This window comes from Ovis aries, chromosome 1 (genome assembly GCF_016772045.2).
Source record: "Ovis aries strain OAR_USU_Benz2616 breed Rambouillet chromosome 1, ARS-UI_Ramb_v3.0, whole genome shotgun sequence".
In the NCBI taxonomy this organism is placed as follows: Eukaryota; Metazoa; Chordata; class Mammalia; order Artiodactyla; family Bovidae; genus Ovis; species Ovis aries.
The window spans coordinates 18,219,577-18,235,613 of NC_056054.1; the positions used below are offsets into that span (position 1 = coordinate 18,219,577).

General features: G+C 57.8%; 1 protein-coding gene across 14 annotated transcripts in view; it reads left to right on the forward strand.

The window, feature by feature from the left end:
• Window positions 1-16,037, forward strand: part of PTPRF (protein tyrosine phosphatase receptor type F) — an 84,403-nt gene that overhangs the window by 24,760 nt on the left and 43,606 nt on the right. For all 14 annotated transcript variants that reach the window (XM_042246994.1, XM_042247006.1, XM_042247042.1 and 11 more), the window contains one exon: window positions 10,728-10,916. In XM_042246994.1, coding sequence (XP_042102928.1) covers window positions 10,728-10,916 — 189 coding nt within the window. The remainder of the gene's footprint in view (window positions 1-10,727; window positions 10,917-16,037) is intronic.

Here is a 16,037-nt window from a genome sequence, read left to right on the forward strand (position 1 = left end):
AAAAAAAAATTGCAATACCAATACCTGTTCACTGTTGAAATTTTGGTAAGTATAAAATAGCACATAAGAAAAATTAAAAATCACCTGTTTACTTTACCACTACTATTAACATTTGGTTATTTCCTTATAGTCCATTTTCTGTGCATGCATTATATATATAACAAAAACAAGATTACATTCTGCCCAATGATTTGTAGACTGCTTTTTAAAAAAAAATATGAACATCTTCTTCACCATCAAGTATTTTTCTGCATCGTTGTTTTTAATGGCTGTGGGGGAGTGTCACGTGCAAGCACCCTAAGCTATTCAGCCGTTCCCTTATTGTTGGACACACACGTTTCCCGTATCTTGGTTGTAGAAATAAGGGACTGGGCGCTTCCTTACAGATGTGTTCACTTTACTGATTATTTCCTAGATGCAGAGAAGTGGAATTGCTTGGTCAAAGGGCCACATGCGATGTTTAGCCTTTTCAATATTTTCAGAAGGCTGTGTCAGTTTACACACCCATCAGACAGGGCATGAGAAGGCCTCTTTTCTGCACATCCTCACCAGCAGTGGGAATTACCATTAAAAAAATCTTTGCCAAGTTAATAGGCGAAAAATGGCATCTCAATTTAATTTGCATTTTTTTGATTACAAGAACAGTTGAACATCTTCTTGTGTTAGCCGTTTTTACACTGTGGCTTTATGCGTTCACATTCATATCCATTCAGTAACTCCTTTGTGCCTGTGTGTCTCCTGCGAGGCAGGGCAGGGCCCTCCAGCTTAAGAGGGGCAGTGGTTAGGATCAGGGCTCTGGACCGCTTATTCTCTTTCCTTGTGACCTTGGGTGAGTAACGTGCCTCTGAGCCTCATTTTGCTCCATCTGTAAATCGGGACATGATGCCTGCCACTCAAGCTGGTTGGGAGGATTAAATAGGATGCAGTCAAGCACTTTGATGGATTCCAGCATGAATGGTAGCTGCTGTAGAGCTGAGAGCTGCACATCCTAAGGCCCACACGTCAGCTCCCTGTACCTGGTGTCTGTGCTGCCTGGCCTCTGGGTGACGCAGCCCACACTGTCCACTCCCCTAAGGGCGGGGGCCCAGAGGACAGGCCCTGCACCAGGATCCCTGACGGTTGTGTGCTCTCGAGCTCCTCCCTGCCACCCCTGACCTCAGTTTCCCCACTCATGACCTCAGGACAGGTATTTCAGCACTGCCCTCCCTCCTGTTGCTTGCTGCCCCAGCAGGAGCCATCTGCCCTGCCCTGGCATTTGGGAGGTAGCCAAAGGGCCAGACTGGCTCCCACCCCAGAGGGCATCTCTCAGGTCCTCACATTAAAGGGAAGAGAGACTTCTTCTTAGTTTTGGAGGAAAAGTCCCCACAAAGTCCCTACACGCTAGTTCTGGAGGGGCCTTCTTAGAGGAGGGTTTCTCTAGCAGGGGACTGGGGTGTGTTCATGCTTCTGGGTGTGAGAGGTGTCTGGTGAGATTGGGGAGACACCAAGCCTGCTCCTGGCCCAGTTGGGATGGAGCTGTGGGCCCGAGTGAGCCCCCTCCTGCTCCTGAAACACAGCACCTGGAAGGTGAAATGCTGACTTGCCATGTTGGTCTGCGTAACCTCGACTGGCTCTGGGCTTGGCAGAAAGGAGTGGAGTAGGAGGTCGCAAAGGTGCCAGAGGGCGGGGCCTGAGGAAAGCAGCTCCCTCAAACCGTGCCAGGCCTCCCCTGCTGGCCAGAGAGGCTGGGTATGTAGGAGTGGGGTGAAAGGGTGGTTTGACTACAGCTGTGGGCTTAGGTCAGAAGAGAGCCAGGGCCATTCCTGGGAGGAGGGCTGGGGAGAGGAGAAAGCCAGCTTGGGGACCAGGACTCCAAGTTGAGTTCCTTACGTGCAGCTCAGCACACGCTGGGCACTTCAGGGGAGTGGCCTGGGGCTCCCTGGGTGACGCGGCTCCGCTGAGAGGTTGCTGTGTCCCAGGCCTGCATGTCCATGCCGGGCTCCCTGCCCTGCCTTGCTCTGTGCCAGGCCCAGCTCCTCTCACATTGGAAGCACCCCACACCACTCCCACTCCGTGGCCTTTGCACCCAGCTAGCTCCCTGGGCAAGACTGCCACTCCCAGGGAGTCCCAACTGCCCTGCAATGCCCAGCCGGCTGCCTCCCCACCTCCTCGGCCCGGGCTGGTTACAGGGTGGGGGTGCCCGGCACAAGCTGGCTGGGGGTGAGCTGCCCAGCGTTCCTGTCTGAGTGGTAATTGAAGCCATTAGCGCGCCAGCCTCTCCCTCGCCGGGTAATGGCAGGAAAAGCTCTTCTCACTCCGCACTCTTGAGGCTGAATCACTCCCCCTCCAACCCGCCTGCTGCCGCCACTGAGACAGGGAATCTGACATTTTCCCTCGCGAGGGTGGGGGAGTCGAGGGGGAGGGGAGGCAGGCCTTGCTTCCCGGCCTTTCCTTCCAGGAGGTGGGAGAGCCAGGAGGGTCTTGGAGCTCAGTCTGGAGGTTCAGGATCTGCCTGGGCCAGTGGGTTCTGACCAGGAGGTACCGTGATCAGGAAAGCCCTGGAGGATGCCAGACAACAGAGGTGTGGGCTGGGCCCTGGTGACTTGGGCAGGTTCTGGAAGGGTCTAGGAGAAGGGGAAGGGGAAGAGGGGGAAGGAGGAGGAGAAAGGCCAAGGAGCAGAGATGAGCCATTTCTGATTTGCCTTGGAGGGCTTGGCTCGGCGGACGCAGAGTGCAAGAGGCAGCATTTGCTTGTGGTCATGGATACAGCAGACAACACGCACCCGTGTTGTGGCATGTGTGCCCCGTGTGCTGTCTGGAAGGCTGTGTGCATGAGGTGTGTGATGTGGTGTTACACTGTTACGGGCTGTGTGTGCCTTACGGGTTGTATAGAAAACAGGGGCTGTGCATCCAACTGTGTGCGCGTGCTTGTGCATACGTGCATCAGGCAGTGTGTGTGGTGTGGTGTATACAGCAGGTGGTGTGCGTCATGCCGTGTGTGCATCAGACAGTGTTTGTATGGGGTGCGGGCGGAACAGTAGGTACTGTGCGCCTTATGGGCTGTTGTGTACAGCGGGGCAAGGGGTGTGCAGCAAGCAGCCTGGGCCGAGTGTATGCAGTCAGTCTGGTGCTGCAGGAGGCCGGAGGTGAGGGACTCATTGCCTCCAGGACCCCGCAGGATCCCTGCTCAAGGCTTGTGGCCAGCCAGGGCAGCTAGACAGAGATGGATGTGGAGCCTGAGAAACTATCCTTCGGCAGGCCAGGGGGAGGGGAACCAGGGAGGGACCCCACCCAGGCCTTGGGACTCTCTCCTCTTCGTCTCCTCCCCACACTGAGCCCCGGCTCCCTCTCACCTGTTCCCACCTGGCCTTGCTGTCTGCTGGTGACTGACCAGGACCACACCACTCAGGCCACAGAGGCCCAGGAATCCAGGTGCCCGCATGGCACGCCTGGTCTTGCCCTCTTCGTTGGGGACAGGCTCTGGGGGAGGCCTGCTGTCAGGCCTGTGGGGTAGTGGCTGGTGGCGGGAGGCGGGCAGTCAGTGCTGGGCCTGGACCCCAGGCTCGGCAGTGGTTTTGACCCTGGCCTGGGGACTGTGGGATGATGAGGCCCTCTTGAGCCCCATGCCAAGCCCCTTTGAAGATGACTGATGAACAGCATACAACCCTGTCCTGCCATCCCGGGCTGGCCGCACATGAAGCACGGCCAGTACAGAAGCTGGTGTTTTCAGGGTGGGTGGATGTTTCCCCAGGATGTCAGTGCCCACCCTCCTCCCTGTCCCTGGCCCAGGGCTGATGAGGGGGTGGGGCATTTGGGTAAAGGGCTGTCACAGGCAGAGGACGGCCATGCCCCTTTCCTGTTGCCTGCCCATCTCCTCCCTGATTTGCATCCACAGAAGACATAGAAAGGGCCCCTAGAACCTAGCACCTAGAACCCAGGCCAGCTTCTGCCCCTTCCCTCGCAGCTGAGGCGTGACCTAAGTGCTTCTGGCCCCGTGACTGTGGGATCTGTGACCTGTCCCTCCAGCCCTGCTGTGACCGTAGTCACATTCAGGACCACACAGATACGAGGCTGCAGCCATTCCCTGGAGAGATCTGAGCCCCAGACGTAGGAGTGGGAGAGGTGTCGATAGGTGGGCATTGCCAGGAACGTCTTAAAGATCTAGGGAAGAAGAAACCTGGGGTCCCCCACTTTTTTCTAGTTCTGATCTAACTTCTGGTCTATCTTGGGGCCCAAGTGGATCCCTTTCTGAATGGTTCCTGCTGTGGGGTGGGCAGTAAGCCTGCCTCTTCTGTTAGCCACAGACACTGGATGCCTTCCCTGTGCCCAGCCTGCCCCTCCCACCCTTGCAGTCGCAGGTACTTACAGGGCCCTGCTGTGTTTGTGGCCCCCTTGCCCCAGCCTCAGGACCGCAGCGGAACCAGCAGCTCTGGGAACAGCTAGCCAGCTTGGAGGTTTTAAATGCCCTTCTGTGTGCACATCCTCCACCCCTGATGAGGTGTCCCCTGCCTCTGGTTGCCAGGGGAGAGAGGATTTTTATCAGGGGAACGCCTGATAAAGTGTGTTTCAGAAAGGTCCCTGAGGGTGCAGAGGCGGGTACCAGAAGACCAGTGAGAAGTCAGGGCAGCGGCCCAGGCAAGAGGTGGCAGTGGCCCAGACCCAGGCAGTGGGTAGAGGAGGAAGGGAGACTGGATTCCATGCAGTTTAGAAAGCTTGCCTGTGGGACTGGGGAGGCGGGTGACTCGGGGTTGCTGGCTCCGGGCCAGGTAGATGGCAGTGCTATTTGCTAAGGTTCAGGTATGAGAGGAGGACCCGTTTGAGGGGTAAATTGATGAGTCCACTTAGAAATCTGTTGTAGTAGGTGTATGTAGGCATCCTGGGGAGGGGTGTCAAGGCGGCCTTTGTTCAGATTTTGCCTGGCACTCTGAGGGACAGCTGGAGATAGAGGGGAGAGAAATGGCAAGTCTTAGGGAGCCAGAGGACAGGAAGAGGGCCCGGATGGAGCCCCAGACTCTAGGTCTTCCTATAGGGATGAGTCCCTGGAAGTCAAGAGAAAAGAATCTGAAGGAACAGGGAGGGGTGCTGTCGAGAGGTCGGGCAAGATGACCGCTGAGACGTGGCCTCTGGACTTAGCTCCATGGAGTCGTGGTTGACCTTGGTGAGCACGCTGGCGTCAAGCCATGGGGGTGGCAGCTGGGCTGCAGGGACCTGAAGAGCAAGAGGGAGGTTCTCAGGGTTCTGGAGGGCCCCAGGCCGGAACCTAGCCGGGGTAAAGGAACCAAGAGAATGGTCCTGGAGTAGGACTGAGGTGGGGACCCTGGGAGGAGGGTTCAGCGTGGGTCAGACCCCAGACGCTGGAATGTGGAGGGTGCAGGCCTGGGGCCAGCCCCCGGGGTCACCTGGTGGCCTGCGACTGGGAGGCCTCACCAGCCAGGTTGAGCAGAGCCCTGGGAGGCACCAGGGAAGTCCTGGGGAAGAGGGGATTGGGAGGGGGAGGCCTCGCCTGCTTGGCTGTTCTCGGCGACAGGCCCCAAACAGCTCAGATTCAAAAACAAAACAGGCTTTTAAGATGCCAAGTTTGATGAAATCTGAGTGCTGGAAGAGGTGGGAGTTTTCTCTTAGAAAAAGCTGAAAATGAAGACTGAAAGCTGCGAAGGGAGCCCAAGGCTCCCCAGGCCTCCCTGACTGCCTGGCAGCCTGGAGGGGGGCGGCTCTGGAAAGGGTGGGAGCCCACAGGTCCGAGGGGCCCTTCCCGCTTCCCCAGGGGTGTCCTGACCCTGACCTTGCTAAGGATGGGGCTGCCTCAGGGACAGGGCCTGAAGCGGCCTTGGCTCCCTTAGAGAGCCGGCGTGCCGGGGAGCCAGCAGCCTCGCTGCCCACCAGGTCCCCGCGTGCATCTCCGCACGTCTGCGGCTCCCAGCCCTGGCCCCACAGGCGTCTCCAGGGGACTCGCCCCGTCAGCATCCGTGTTGCTCTGCATGTCTGCACATGTGTGTTTCCGCGTCTCTGCGTGCACTCCCACTGGCTCTGCTTGCGTGCGTCTGTTTCCACAGGTGCCTGTCGCTGCAGGTGCCCCTCCGCACGCACATGGAGGTTTCTATTTTTGCACCTGTCTCTTTCTCTGTGTATCTCTCTGTGGGGCCCTGGTTGTGCACGGATCTAGGTGTCTGCGTTCAGTGAAGAGGTGAGGCCAGGTCCAACACTCAGGCACCGGGAAGGGGGTCAGGCCTACAGACGGTGCCACCCCAGGCAGCCGGTGTAAGTGTGTGTGTGTGTGTGTGTGTGCGTGCGCGCGCGCGTGCGTGGCTGCATGCACACAGAGACGCCAGGAAGCTGGGTAAACACGAATGAGGAGTTCCTGCTGACAGACGGTGCCGCCCGCTCCGGGACCCCGCGAGGCATCTCCATCTGTCCGCCTCCCTGGTGCAGCCCCCTCCCTCTGGCCCAGACTCCGCCTCAGGCATCCGGAGCTGAGCTGGACAAAGAGACCTGTGTGTGCTTTGTAGGGGGCGGCAGCAGCCTCCCTCCCCCGCTGGCCTAGGCTGATCCCCTGTCCCCCCTACCCTAGCCTCATCCATCAGGCCTTAGCTCCAGCCAGCCTCGCCTTCCCACTGCCCTGCCCCAGCCCTTACTCAGGCAGCCCTCCCCCTGAAAGCTCTCCCCAGCTGCTCATGCTCAAGTGTTCCCTACTCCTGCATTTCCCTCCTCCTTCAGGAAGCCACCAGGATAGCACTGATCCAACTGCATTCCTGCTGTGGGGACCTGGGCCAAGCTCTTGTCCCTATCTGAGCCCTAGGCTCCCAGCACCCACCCCGCAGCCCCCGCACCCTTTCTCTGCCCAGTGAGGATGGCAGAGAAGTCAGGGTTTCCACTGCAGTATCTAAAGACCAGTGTATATGCACATGTGTGTCCCCAACCCAGGTACACCGATCTGTGTGGGCAGACCTTGGGAATGTGTGCGCCCTAACTGTGTATGCAGGCAGAATCCACAAAGAGCTGTAGAGGCCTCCCAGTACCTCTGAGGTCCACTAAAGCCCCACGGGTTTTTCTTTTCTTAGCGGGGACCCTTTTATCAGAGGATGGACCGACCTTTGCCCCAGAGGGACACACTGCAAAAACCTGGCCAGAGGCAGATGTGGGGACCTCCCGGTTCTGTGCGCACTCAGGGGGCAACCCCCAACTAGGCGTCGATTGAGTGGGAAGGAATCTTGGAGAGATGGGGAGTAGGGGCTTGAGAAGGGGTGCGGTGACCCAACCCAGGAGGGGACGGGAGGGGCCGCAGCGGCTCGGACCGCGGATGCCCGCCCCGCTTGGACTCGCAAGCGCCGCCTTTCTGCCGCGGCGCCGGCTCTCCGCCGTTGCCATAGTTACCAGGCGGTCTGGAGTGGGGAGGGACCCTTCCTCCCGCGGCGCTGCGCAGCCCCGCCGCCCTCAGGATGGGTTTTGAGCGGACTCGGCGTGACCAGTACGTGCCGATGTTGGAACGTGGTGCGTGCCGGCGGGTGGCCGTGTGTGGAGCAGTCTTGTTCGTTTTGCGGAAATAAAAACGCGGCAGCGTGTGTGCAGGGGTCTGCGATGGAGCGGTCGGCCAGAAGCCCAGCCGGCAGAGGGCGTGGTGTGGCAGCAGGTTGGTGGCTGGCTCCCGCAGGGCTGTCCCGAGCCCAGCGCCCCCACCCTGCCCAGTGTGGGGTCACACCATCTTGTCTCATCCCAGCCCCACCTCGACTTAACTCTGTGACCTTGGCAGGTTCCTGGATCTCTCTGCGCCTCCATTTGCTCATATACTTTACATAGTTTCAGTAAAGATTAGATCAGTTTGTAAGGCATTTTAACGCATTACCTGGAACTAGGAAGTGCTCCATAAACCTGACCTTTATCGCTCTACCTGGGCCTCTGTTTTCCCCGTTGTTGATGGGTTTGGAGTGATCATATGATGCCAGCCTGAGGAATTTGCCCTGGTCCTTAGCATGAGTGGTTCAGGGTACAGTGACCCCAAGCTCCTGCAGTTCAGGGTACAGGGGTTATGTGAAGAGGATAAACGTGACAGTCTGATGGTGGGTCGGTTTACACCAGCCTGCCCAGGACTCAGCTTGGCCAGACGGACACAGGCATCAGTAAGCGGCTGCTGTCCTTGGCTATATTTGAATGTGCCTAGGGGTGGGGGTGCTGCAGCAAGTGAGTGTGGAAGGAAGAGCCAACAGCAGGTCATTCCTGAAGGGCTGGAGTCCTCCTGTGAGACACGCTCCCCCCACCAAGGTGCAGAACTGCAGCCTTCCGACTTGTGTCTGGAAGCCTAGTCGGCACAAGGGACTGGCTTTTGGGTCCTGCTGTTTTATGGACTCTTCACACATGCCGGTTTTAGGCTCTGGCGGCGATGCCTGAGGGATGATCTGAGCCAAGGACGGAGCCATTGAGGGCACGATAATTGAGGGAGGAAAATTAATTGTCCTTAATTTGGCACGATCCCAAAGACTTTCCCTGTGTTAGGAATTCAGAATACATTCCCAGGACACAGGGCTGCAGATGTATGTACTTCCCTTCTCCTTGATCAGCACCTTGTGGGTAGAGATGGAGGCCCGCCGACTCCTGGGCCCTAACTCTGGCAGGCCGTGCCCCCGCTTCCCCCTCCACTGCTCAGGAGGGCTGAGCAGGTAGAATTGAGGCCTGGAAATAGCTAGACTGGTGCCCCAGTGGGCTGGGATGGCTCCAGCAGCCCTGAGTGGCCCCTGGCTGTTGGGAGTCCAGGAAGGGTGGAAATGGACGGAGCCCTGCCTGGGCCTTCCTGGAAAAGCTAGTGGCGGCAGGACCAAAGGAAGCTGTTTCCCTGCTTGGCGCATCCCCAGTTCTGCTTTCATTTCCGTCCTCCCTTTTCTTGCCGCGGTTAACATTTTCCTTTTAAAAATCAGAGCTAAAAGTCAGGATGCTGTGGGATCATATTTACAGCCAAACAGACGCTGGGTTCACGTCTGGAATTTATAGGGCTGCAGGTGGGGAGGTGTTCTGCCAGCTACCTAGAGAAGCTGGGGAGGTGACTCCTACTGATCCCCGCCCCTTCTCCCGACAGGGCCACAGTCCCTTAGGGATGCTTAGGCAGCTGGAGCCTTGGCAGAGTGCCCCCTGGGGTGTGGCAGCTGAGAAATGTCTTGCCCTTGCCTGCTGGGGCTCCTCCAGCTTTCTCTCCTGCCTGCCCACCAGTCACTTCTTCTGGGTCTCTGAGGGGACCAGCCCTGCCAGCCTCTACCTTCCTCCTTTCTGAGGATGCCACTTGCCTTTTCCCTGGTATGGGAGCTGACCTCAGCAAATATCCCCACACCCTCGAGCTGGGCCTGCGGGAGGGAGATGGGTGTGGTGCTGGCCTCCCCGACCACGGGGCCCCACTCCTCTATCAAGAAACTGGCAAAGGACAGGGTTCCCATTCCCCCACTGGGTATGCAGCCTGGCATCCACGCTGGTGGAGAGGCTCTGCCAAACCGCCACACTCACTGTGTGGTTTGCTCCTAGCAGGGGGAGCCTCTCACCAGACCAGGACAGGAAGGGGGCCCCAGGCCCAAGTCTTGGTACTTGCCTGCCCTGGTGGCCCAGCCCTTGCTATTATAATAATGTCAGCAGTCCTTGGGTTCAGATTCTTTGTCCAATACTTTCCAGCACCTTATGTGCATCATTAGATGTAGTTTTCACGACGACTTTATAAGGAGGGCACTTGAACCTTGTTAATAGATAAAAATGGACAAACGGAGAGGATTAGTAACACTCCCAGGTTGCAGAGCTAGTTAGTGATGGAGGCGGGAGCTCCGCCTGGTCTGCACTTGTCCAAAGTCTGTGTTCAGCCCCATGTGCTCCCGAGGGTGGGGAGTGGGCAGCCTTGCCCCTGTCTGGGTCCCTCAGGGCTGTTGCAGGAGTCCATGTGCAGTGAGAGGAGGGGTGTACTGCTGTGGTCCATGCCTGTTGCTCCTGTGGACATGCCTCCTCTGTGAGCCCCCAACCACTGGCAAGCTGGGAGAAAGCAGCCAAGGAGTTTTGTCTCCCTCATCGACTTTTGATGTCCTCACAGCACTTTTTTTTTTTTTTTTCCCTCTTTTTAATCTCTTCAACCTCCACATGCTCAGACCTGGGTCCCCAGGCCTGACCATGGCCTCCAGGGTCAGGACTGAGTAAGGAAGGAGGTTCAGGGTGGGGACCAGGGATCGAAGATGGGTCATTGGTAAGGCAAGGGGTGCCCAGAATCAGGGCCAGAACCCAGGCAGTGACATGGGGCTCTGCCCCGTGGTGGAGCTGAAGGCTGGACGCAGGCAGCAGAAAGGACACTACCCATGCACACAGGAGGGTGGGGACTGGATGGCACAGGGAGCCTCTGGGCTGAACTGTGGCTGGTGATGCCACTGTGGGAGCCACGGGCTCCCTACAGCCCACTGTCCACAAAGCACTTTCTTCTGTGGCCAGGAGAGGCTCAAAACTCATTTTCCCAGGGCCTGGAGAGGTAAGGACTCATGTCTGCAGTCAGAGGCCTACTTCTCAGACCTGTAAACTCCAAGACAGGACAGGGTGGGTTCCCTGGCAGCTCGCTGACCCTGTGAAGGGCACAGCTGGGTAGTGGGGCTCCAGACTCCAGTTCCTCACGTCAGGGCAGGCTTCATACTTAGAATGCAGAGAAGGGAGGAGCCAAGGGTCACAGCTACCCTGGGAATCATGACGGTCCCATCAGGCAGGCAGTGCCAGCCCTAACATAAACGTTTGCTCTCTGTCTGCAGCGGAACAGCTGCCCGATGGGTTCCCCTCCATCGACATGGGGCCTCAGCTGAAGGTGGTGGAGAAGGCCCGCACGGCCACCATGCTGTGCGCAGCAGGCGGGGATCCAGACCCTGAGATCTCTTGGTTCAAGGACTTTCTCCCTGTGGACCCAGCCGCGAGCAACGGCCGCATCAAGCAACTGCGTTCAGGTGAGCAGAGGACAAGGGTTGAGGGGCCGTGCAGACTTCAGGAAAGGCGCTGGGCCAGACCCCAGCGCTTCCCTCTTGGGCCTGGGAGCTACGGGGGGCCTTGGCCTGGGTTGACCTTCCAGTGCTGAGCAGAGGGCACCTGGTGGGTGGGCCAGATACTGCTGTAGGCCCACCTGACCTGCCCAGGAAGAGAGCTTGGCAGCGAGAGCTGCTCATCAGCGATTCTTTCACCTTCCCGGGACTGTCCGACTCCAGACTACAGTCCACCTCTGCGCCTGGAGGCATGAGTGTCTTTCCCAGCTTGTGTTGGGCTCTGCGAAGGTGCTCTGTGAGCATTCATTCTCCGCCTTCCCTGGCGCCCGGCCTGAGAGAGGGGCCCGGACAGTGCTTCTCTGTGCTTCTCCAGACGGCAGGGAAAGAGGCCAAAGATGTCTGATTCATCAGGCTTCCAAAGGCTGGACCTCAGAGGCTTGCAGCCAGGGGGATGTCCAGCCATCCTGCGGCCACCAGGGCCACCTGTCTCCTCTGGATGTCCCAGTCGAGCCAGCTTGGAGCCCTGTGAGCAAGGATGCTGCCTTGAAGCTGGGCGGGCGGTGTCACCCCGTCGATCGATCTGCCTGCGAGGCTCCCGCCAGGATAATTGATTCCGTTTTTGCGGGAAGGGAGCCTTGGAATCAGCTTGGCTGTATCTCTGCATCTGAGGCCAGTGCGGGCTGGGCTGGCCAACCTCAGTCCAGGAGCCCTCCTGCCAGCTGTGGGGTGCTAGGCTCGGGCCGGATGGCCAGCACCAACTGTACCTATCAGCCGTGGTGTCAGCACCACAAAGGAGGTCATAACCCTAACCCCTCTCAGGGCCTTGCCAGCTACAGAAGTGTCCTGTCGCTCTCTGGGGTGCCAGCCCCTCCGCACCAGCTTCCGCCAGGTGGACACCCCCATGGTGCCCAGGGGAGGAGGAAGGGATGAACCACCCAGCAGGGGCAGGATTCTGGTCCCAGCCGCGGCCGCCTGAGACAGCCTACGAAGTGTTAGCTCATTTAATTTAATTAAAACTCAACAAGATGGAGGCAGCTGTAGCGCAGTTAATTAAAACAGCCATAATCAAGGCAGGAAACAGGCCTCCAGCGTTCGCGGCCGCTGCCCAGCGTGGCACAGCGGCCGCCACGGTTCGGCTCCTCTGCTGTCCCCGCAGCCCCCGGGGAGGCTCCCCAAGCAGCCAGATGGTCCTCCCCCTAGGCCTGGCCTCCACCCGGCACGGCACTGTCTGTGGCAGCAGTTCTGGGAAGGCATGCCATCTCGCGTGTTCCGTTTGTTGAGTATTTATGTGGCGCCTGCTGTGTGCCGGGCCTGGTGCCACCCATTCACAGCCCCGTGAGTCAGCTCGCGCATGGCATGCAGCTCACTGGCCTCCTCGGCCTCTCAGCAGCCACCTTGCCTCCCTCTCAACCCACTCGCTCCCTGGTTGCCCCGGCTTTCCTCTTTTCCAAGCGACCCTTCTCTGCTCGGCAGCCCGGTCTGCTCATTCCTCCAGGCAGGGAGCGCGTGGCCCTGCTTTTGCCCCATAGACAGAGCTCTTCCCCCGGCCGGCTCGCCCACTCCTGCAGCTTCAGGTTCCATCTGTCTCCACGCCTGCGAGTCCCTGTTCTGTCGTTCTAACCCAAACATCCTGCTGGAGTCCTAGACTAAGAAAGCCCTCTGGCTTCTGGGTGTTACCCTGACCGTGAAGGGTGGTAACTCCTTTCCGAACCGTGGCACCCTGCTTCCGCTGACCCTGCCTCTGTGGGTGGCAGCCACTCTAACCCGGAACTTAGGACACACCCCAACTCCTGCTCCATGTAAGGGGCTCCCTAACCCTCTTGATTGGTCGCCCACATGGCTTTCACGTTGGTCCTCTTTTCTCCTCCTGTATCCCAGGTCACTGAACACTGCTCTACCAGCTCTCCCCTTGAATCTGTCCTGCAGGACTGGCAGAGTTTCCTGTTTGTGCCCCGTGTGCCCTGACGACCTCAGTGGCATCTAGTTGCCTCCATGGTCACGTGCACACTCCTGAACAGGCACACACAGCCCTTCTCACTCTTCCCCAGCTCATGTCTCTAGCTTCTTCTCATCGGGTCCTGGCTTCACCCACTAGCTTCTTGGCCTGACTGAAGTTATTAACTTTGAGCTTCAGTTTCTCATCTTTAAAAAGGAGTTACAGTGAGAATTAAGTGAGGCACTGGCGGTGAGAGCTGTAGTTAACTGGCCTGTGATGAGGGTTCTGTGAATGGGGCTCTTTGTAGCTCCAGTCACTCCCCAATTTGTACCGAGCCCCCCAAGCACATCCTGACCCTCTACTCACATTCGCTAGAACATGAAGCCCCCCTTCTCTCTGCCTGAGGCCCACTCCTTCAGGACTTCCCTTGCTGTGTCTTGTCACCATCTGGCTCCAGCTCTGGTCACTTAGGCTGGGTGTTCTGCAGGGAGGGCCTGGGGTTGGCTCCTGCCTGCAAGGGCCTGGCAGGTGACCAGCACAAGCCCAGCTATAGGACAGGTATCTCTGAGCTCTGAGGATAAATGATTTACTGATGACCTTTGGGCCCTGTCCTTGCAGACCTGCTTTTCAGGTCCAGGGAAACCTTTCTTGTTTGACCTTTCCTGCCCCCTGAAAGCGGTGACCTAAGGGTAGTGGCCCAGGATCCAGCTTCTGGGATGGCATCTGAGGGGCCTCAGTCATCCCACTTGCTCAGTAACCAGACTCTTTCCATCACTGCCTGACCCTGGTCCTGACCCTTGACCCAGTAGCTGCTGCCCCTGGCCTGTACCGTTGAGAAGGGTGTGGAACTGTGCCAGGCACATCTGACAGGGGCGTCCCTGACGGAGTGGAATAGCCCTGAGTGCTCAGCTTTTACAGGGACCTCACAGTTTATGCATCACCAACCGTTTACAAAGTGCTTTCCTGCCTTTGGTTGCGCTTGATTCTCTTGCAACCATGAGAAGCAGGGCAGTTAGTGATTATCAGGCCTGCTTTACAGGCGAGTTAGGGAGTCACCCACCCAGGGTCATGTGGAGATCCGAGGCTGGGGACCTCCCCTGGGACTGCATCTAGGGCTTTCTACTATTGCATCCGACTAACCTGGGGCCTGGGGAGAGGCTAGGCCCTGCTAGGGCCCCAGAGCACCACAGCCTTGTCTTCTCCGAACCTCAGGCCCTCCCCGACCGTACCCAGCACTCCTCAGGTGTCTGCAGACTGAGCCGCAGCACGTGGCACCAGGGCGTGGCCCCCGGGAGCAAAAGCACGAGACAAGTGTGTGTGCGCGGCCCAGGCTCGACCCCTGCTCAACAGGCGCTTTCTTCTCCAAAGTGACGTCACCTGCTGCCACAGCCTGTGCCTCTTGAAGGATTTGAATTTGAGACCCAGTGTGGGCCCCAGAGGAACGGGCACAAACTCAGGGATAGTGGAAGTCTGTCAGGAGTGGGCAGCATCACTGGAGCCAAGACGGAGCTGACCACCAGGCCCAAACCACTGCTGTGGGCCCCACACTCTGCCAAGCCCGGAGGATCACTGTGGGACGTCTCCTGGGCTCCGCTCATCCCACGGCCTGCGTGTATATGCCACCATCCCCATCACCGTGGAGGACCACTTGCCCACACTGTCTGCTGCTCACCCAGACACCTGAGCCTGGATGCCAGCATCTGGCTGCAGAAAGAGGCCCACTGGCCCAGACAGATGGAGCTCTGGTGGGCCTGAGGGCTGCAGCCCCCATTCCATCCTAGCACCAGCTGGTCTGCCAGGAGGGCCTGCTGTCAGCAACAGTCCCTTTTATCCGAACACTCTGGCACCCCTCAGGGGCAGTGTGGATCTGAGGGACCCTTCAGTCTCCCACACCCATCACGGAAAATGGAAAAGACAAATTCTTTCAGTTTGGTGGGGAAACGACTTTCCAGAGAGGCCCAGAGTCTTGTCACACAGCAGGTTAGGTTTTGGAATTACTGAGGCCAGAGCTAGGGGTCCCAGGCCTGGAGCATTTAGGTGGCCACCCCTCCCCCTCTCATTGCAGACCTGCACTGTAGGAGTAGACCAGCCTGTGGACATTGTGGTCTCAGGACCCCTGGTTGTAAATATCAGAGGATCTCCAAGAGCTTTTGTTTGTGTGGATTATTTATCAGTATTTGCCATATTAGATGTTAAGACCAAGAAGATTTTAAATATTTATTAATCCACTTTAAAATAATTTAAAAACCCATTACGTGTTAACATAAACAACATTTTTTAATGGAAAATAATTATATTTTGTGAAACAAAAGCATTCAGGGAGAAGAGCAGCCCTGTTTTACACTTTTACAAATCTCTTTAATTTAGGGCTTAATAGAAGGCAGCTGGATCCTCCTGTCTGCTTCTGTCTTTGGTCTGTTGTGATATCACATCCTGATGCCTCCAGGAGACTCCGTTGTCTGTTTATGAGAGAACAGGAGTGAAAAAGACCAAAAGCTTCTCAGTAGTGTGAAAACGGCTTTGACCTTGCAGACCCCTGAAAGGGCCTCAGGGACCCTGCGGGTCCGTGGACCACGCCTGGAGGATCACCAGGAAGATGATTCTCCCTGGACCATCTCTGTGCGCCTCACTCACTGCCCAGGGCCCAGCGCCGCCTGTGCCTTCTCTCTAGCCTGTGTGTCTGCAGGAGGCAGCCTGGTCCAGTGGGAAGGCTGTGAGCCAGCCCTGGTTGGTTCCTGCCACCTCATAAGCTGTGTGACCTGGGGCTTCGAGCACTTGATGTTCCTCCGCCTCTATTTCCTCATTCTTGCCGAGATGGATAATTCCTCCTCAGTGGGTGTTGTCGGGGTCAATGAGCTGTAATCAGTGTTTGTCTCCAGCACACTGCCCTCCCCAGGAGTGGGCAGAGAGGGGCAGGGTGGACAGCGCTGACCTGGACCTGCCCATAGGCCCCCACTCCTCTGGATGGGGCAGCCGGAGAGAGGGGCTGCTGTTGGGGAGGGAGCCAGTCCAGACCTGGTAATAGCCCCGTACCGGGCATTTGCAGGGTGAGCGTCTGGCCCTCTAGGCTGCTGATTCCCAAGGTTACAAGGCAATGAGCAGGCAGAGGGATGCGAGGAATGGCCTCTGCCTCTCACCAGCCAGGTTGGGGT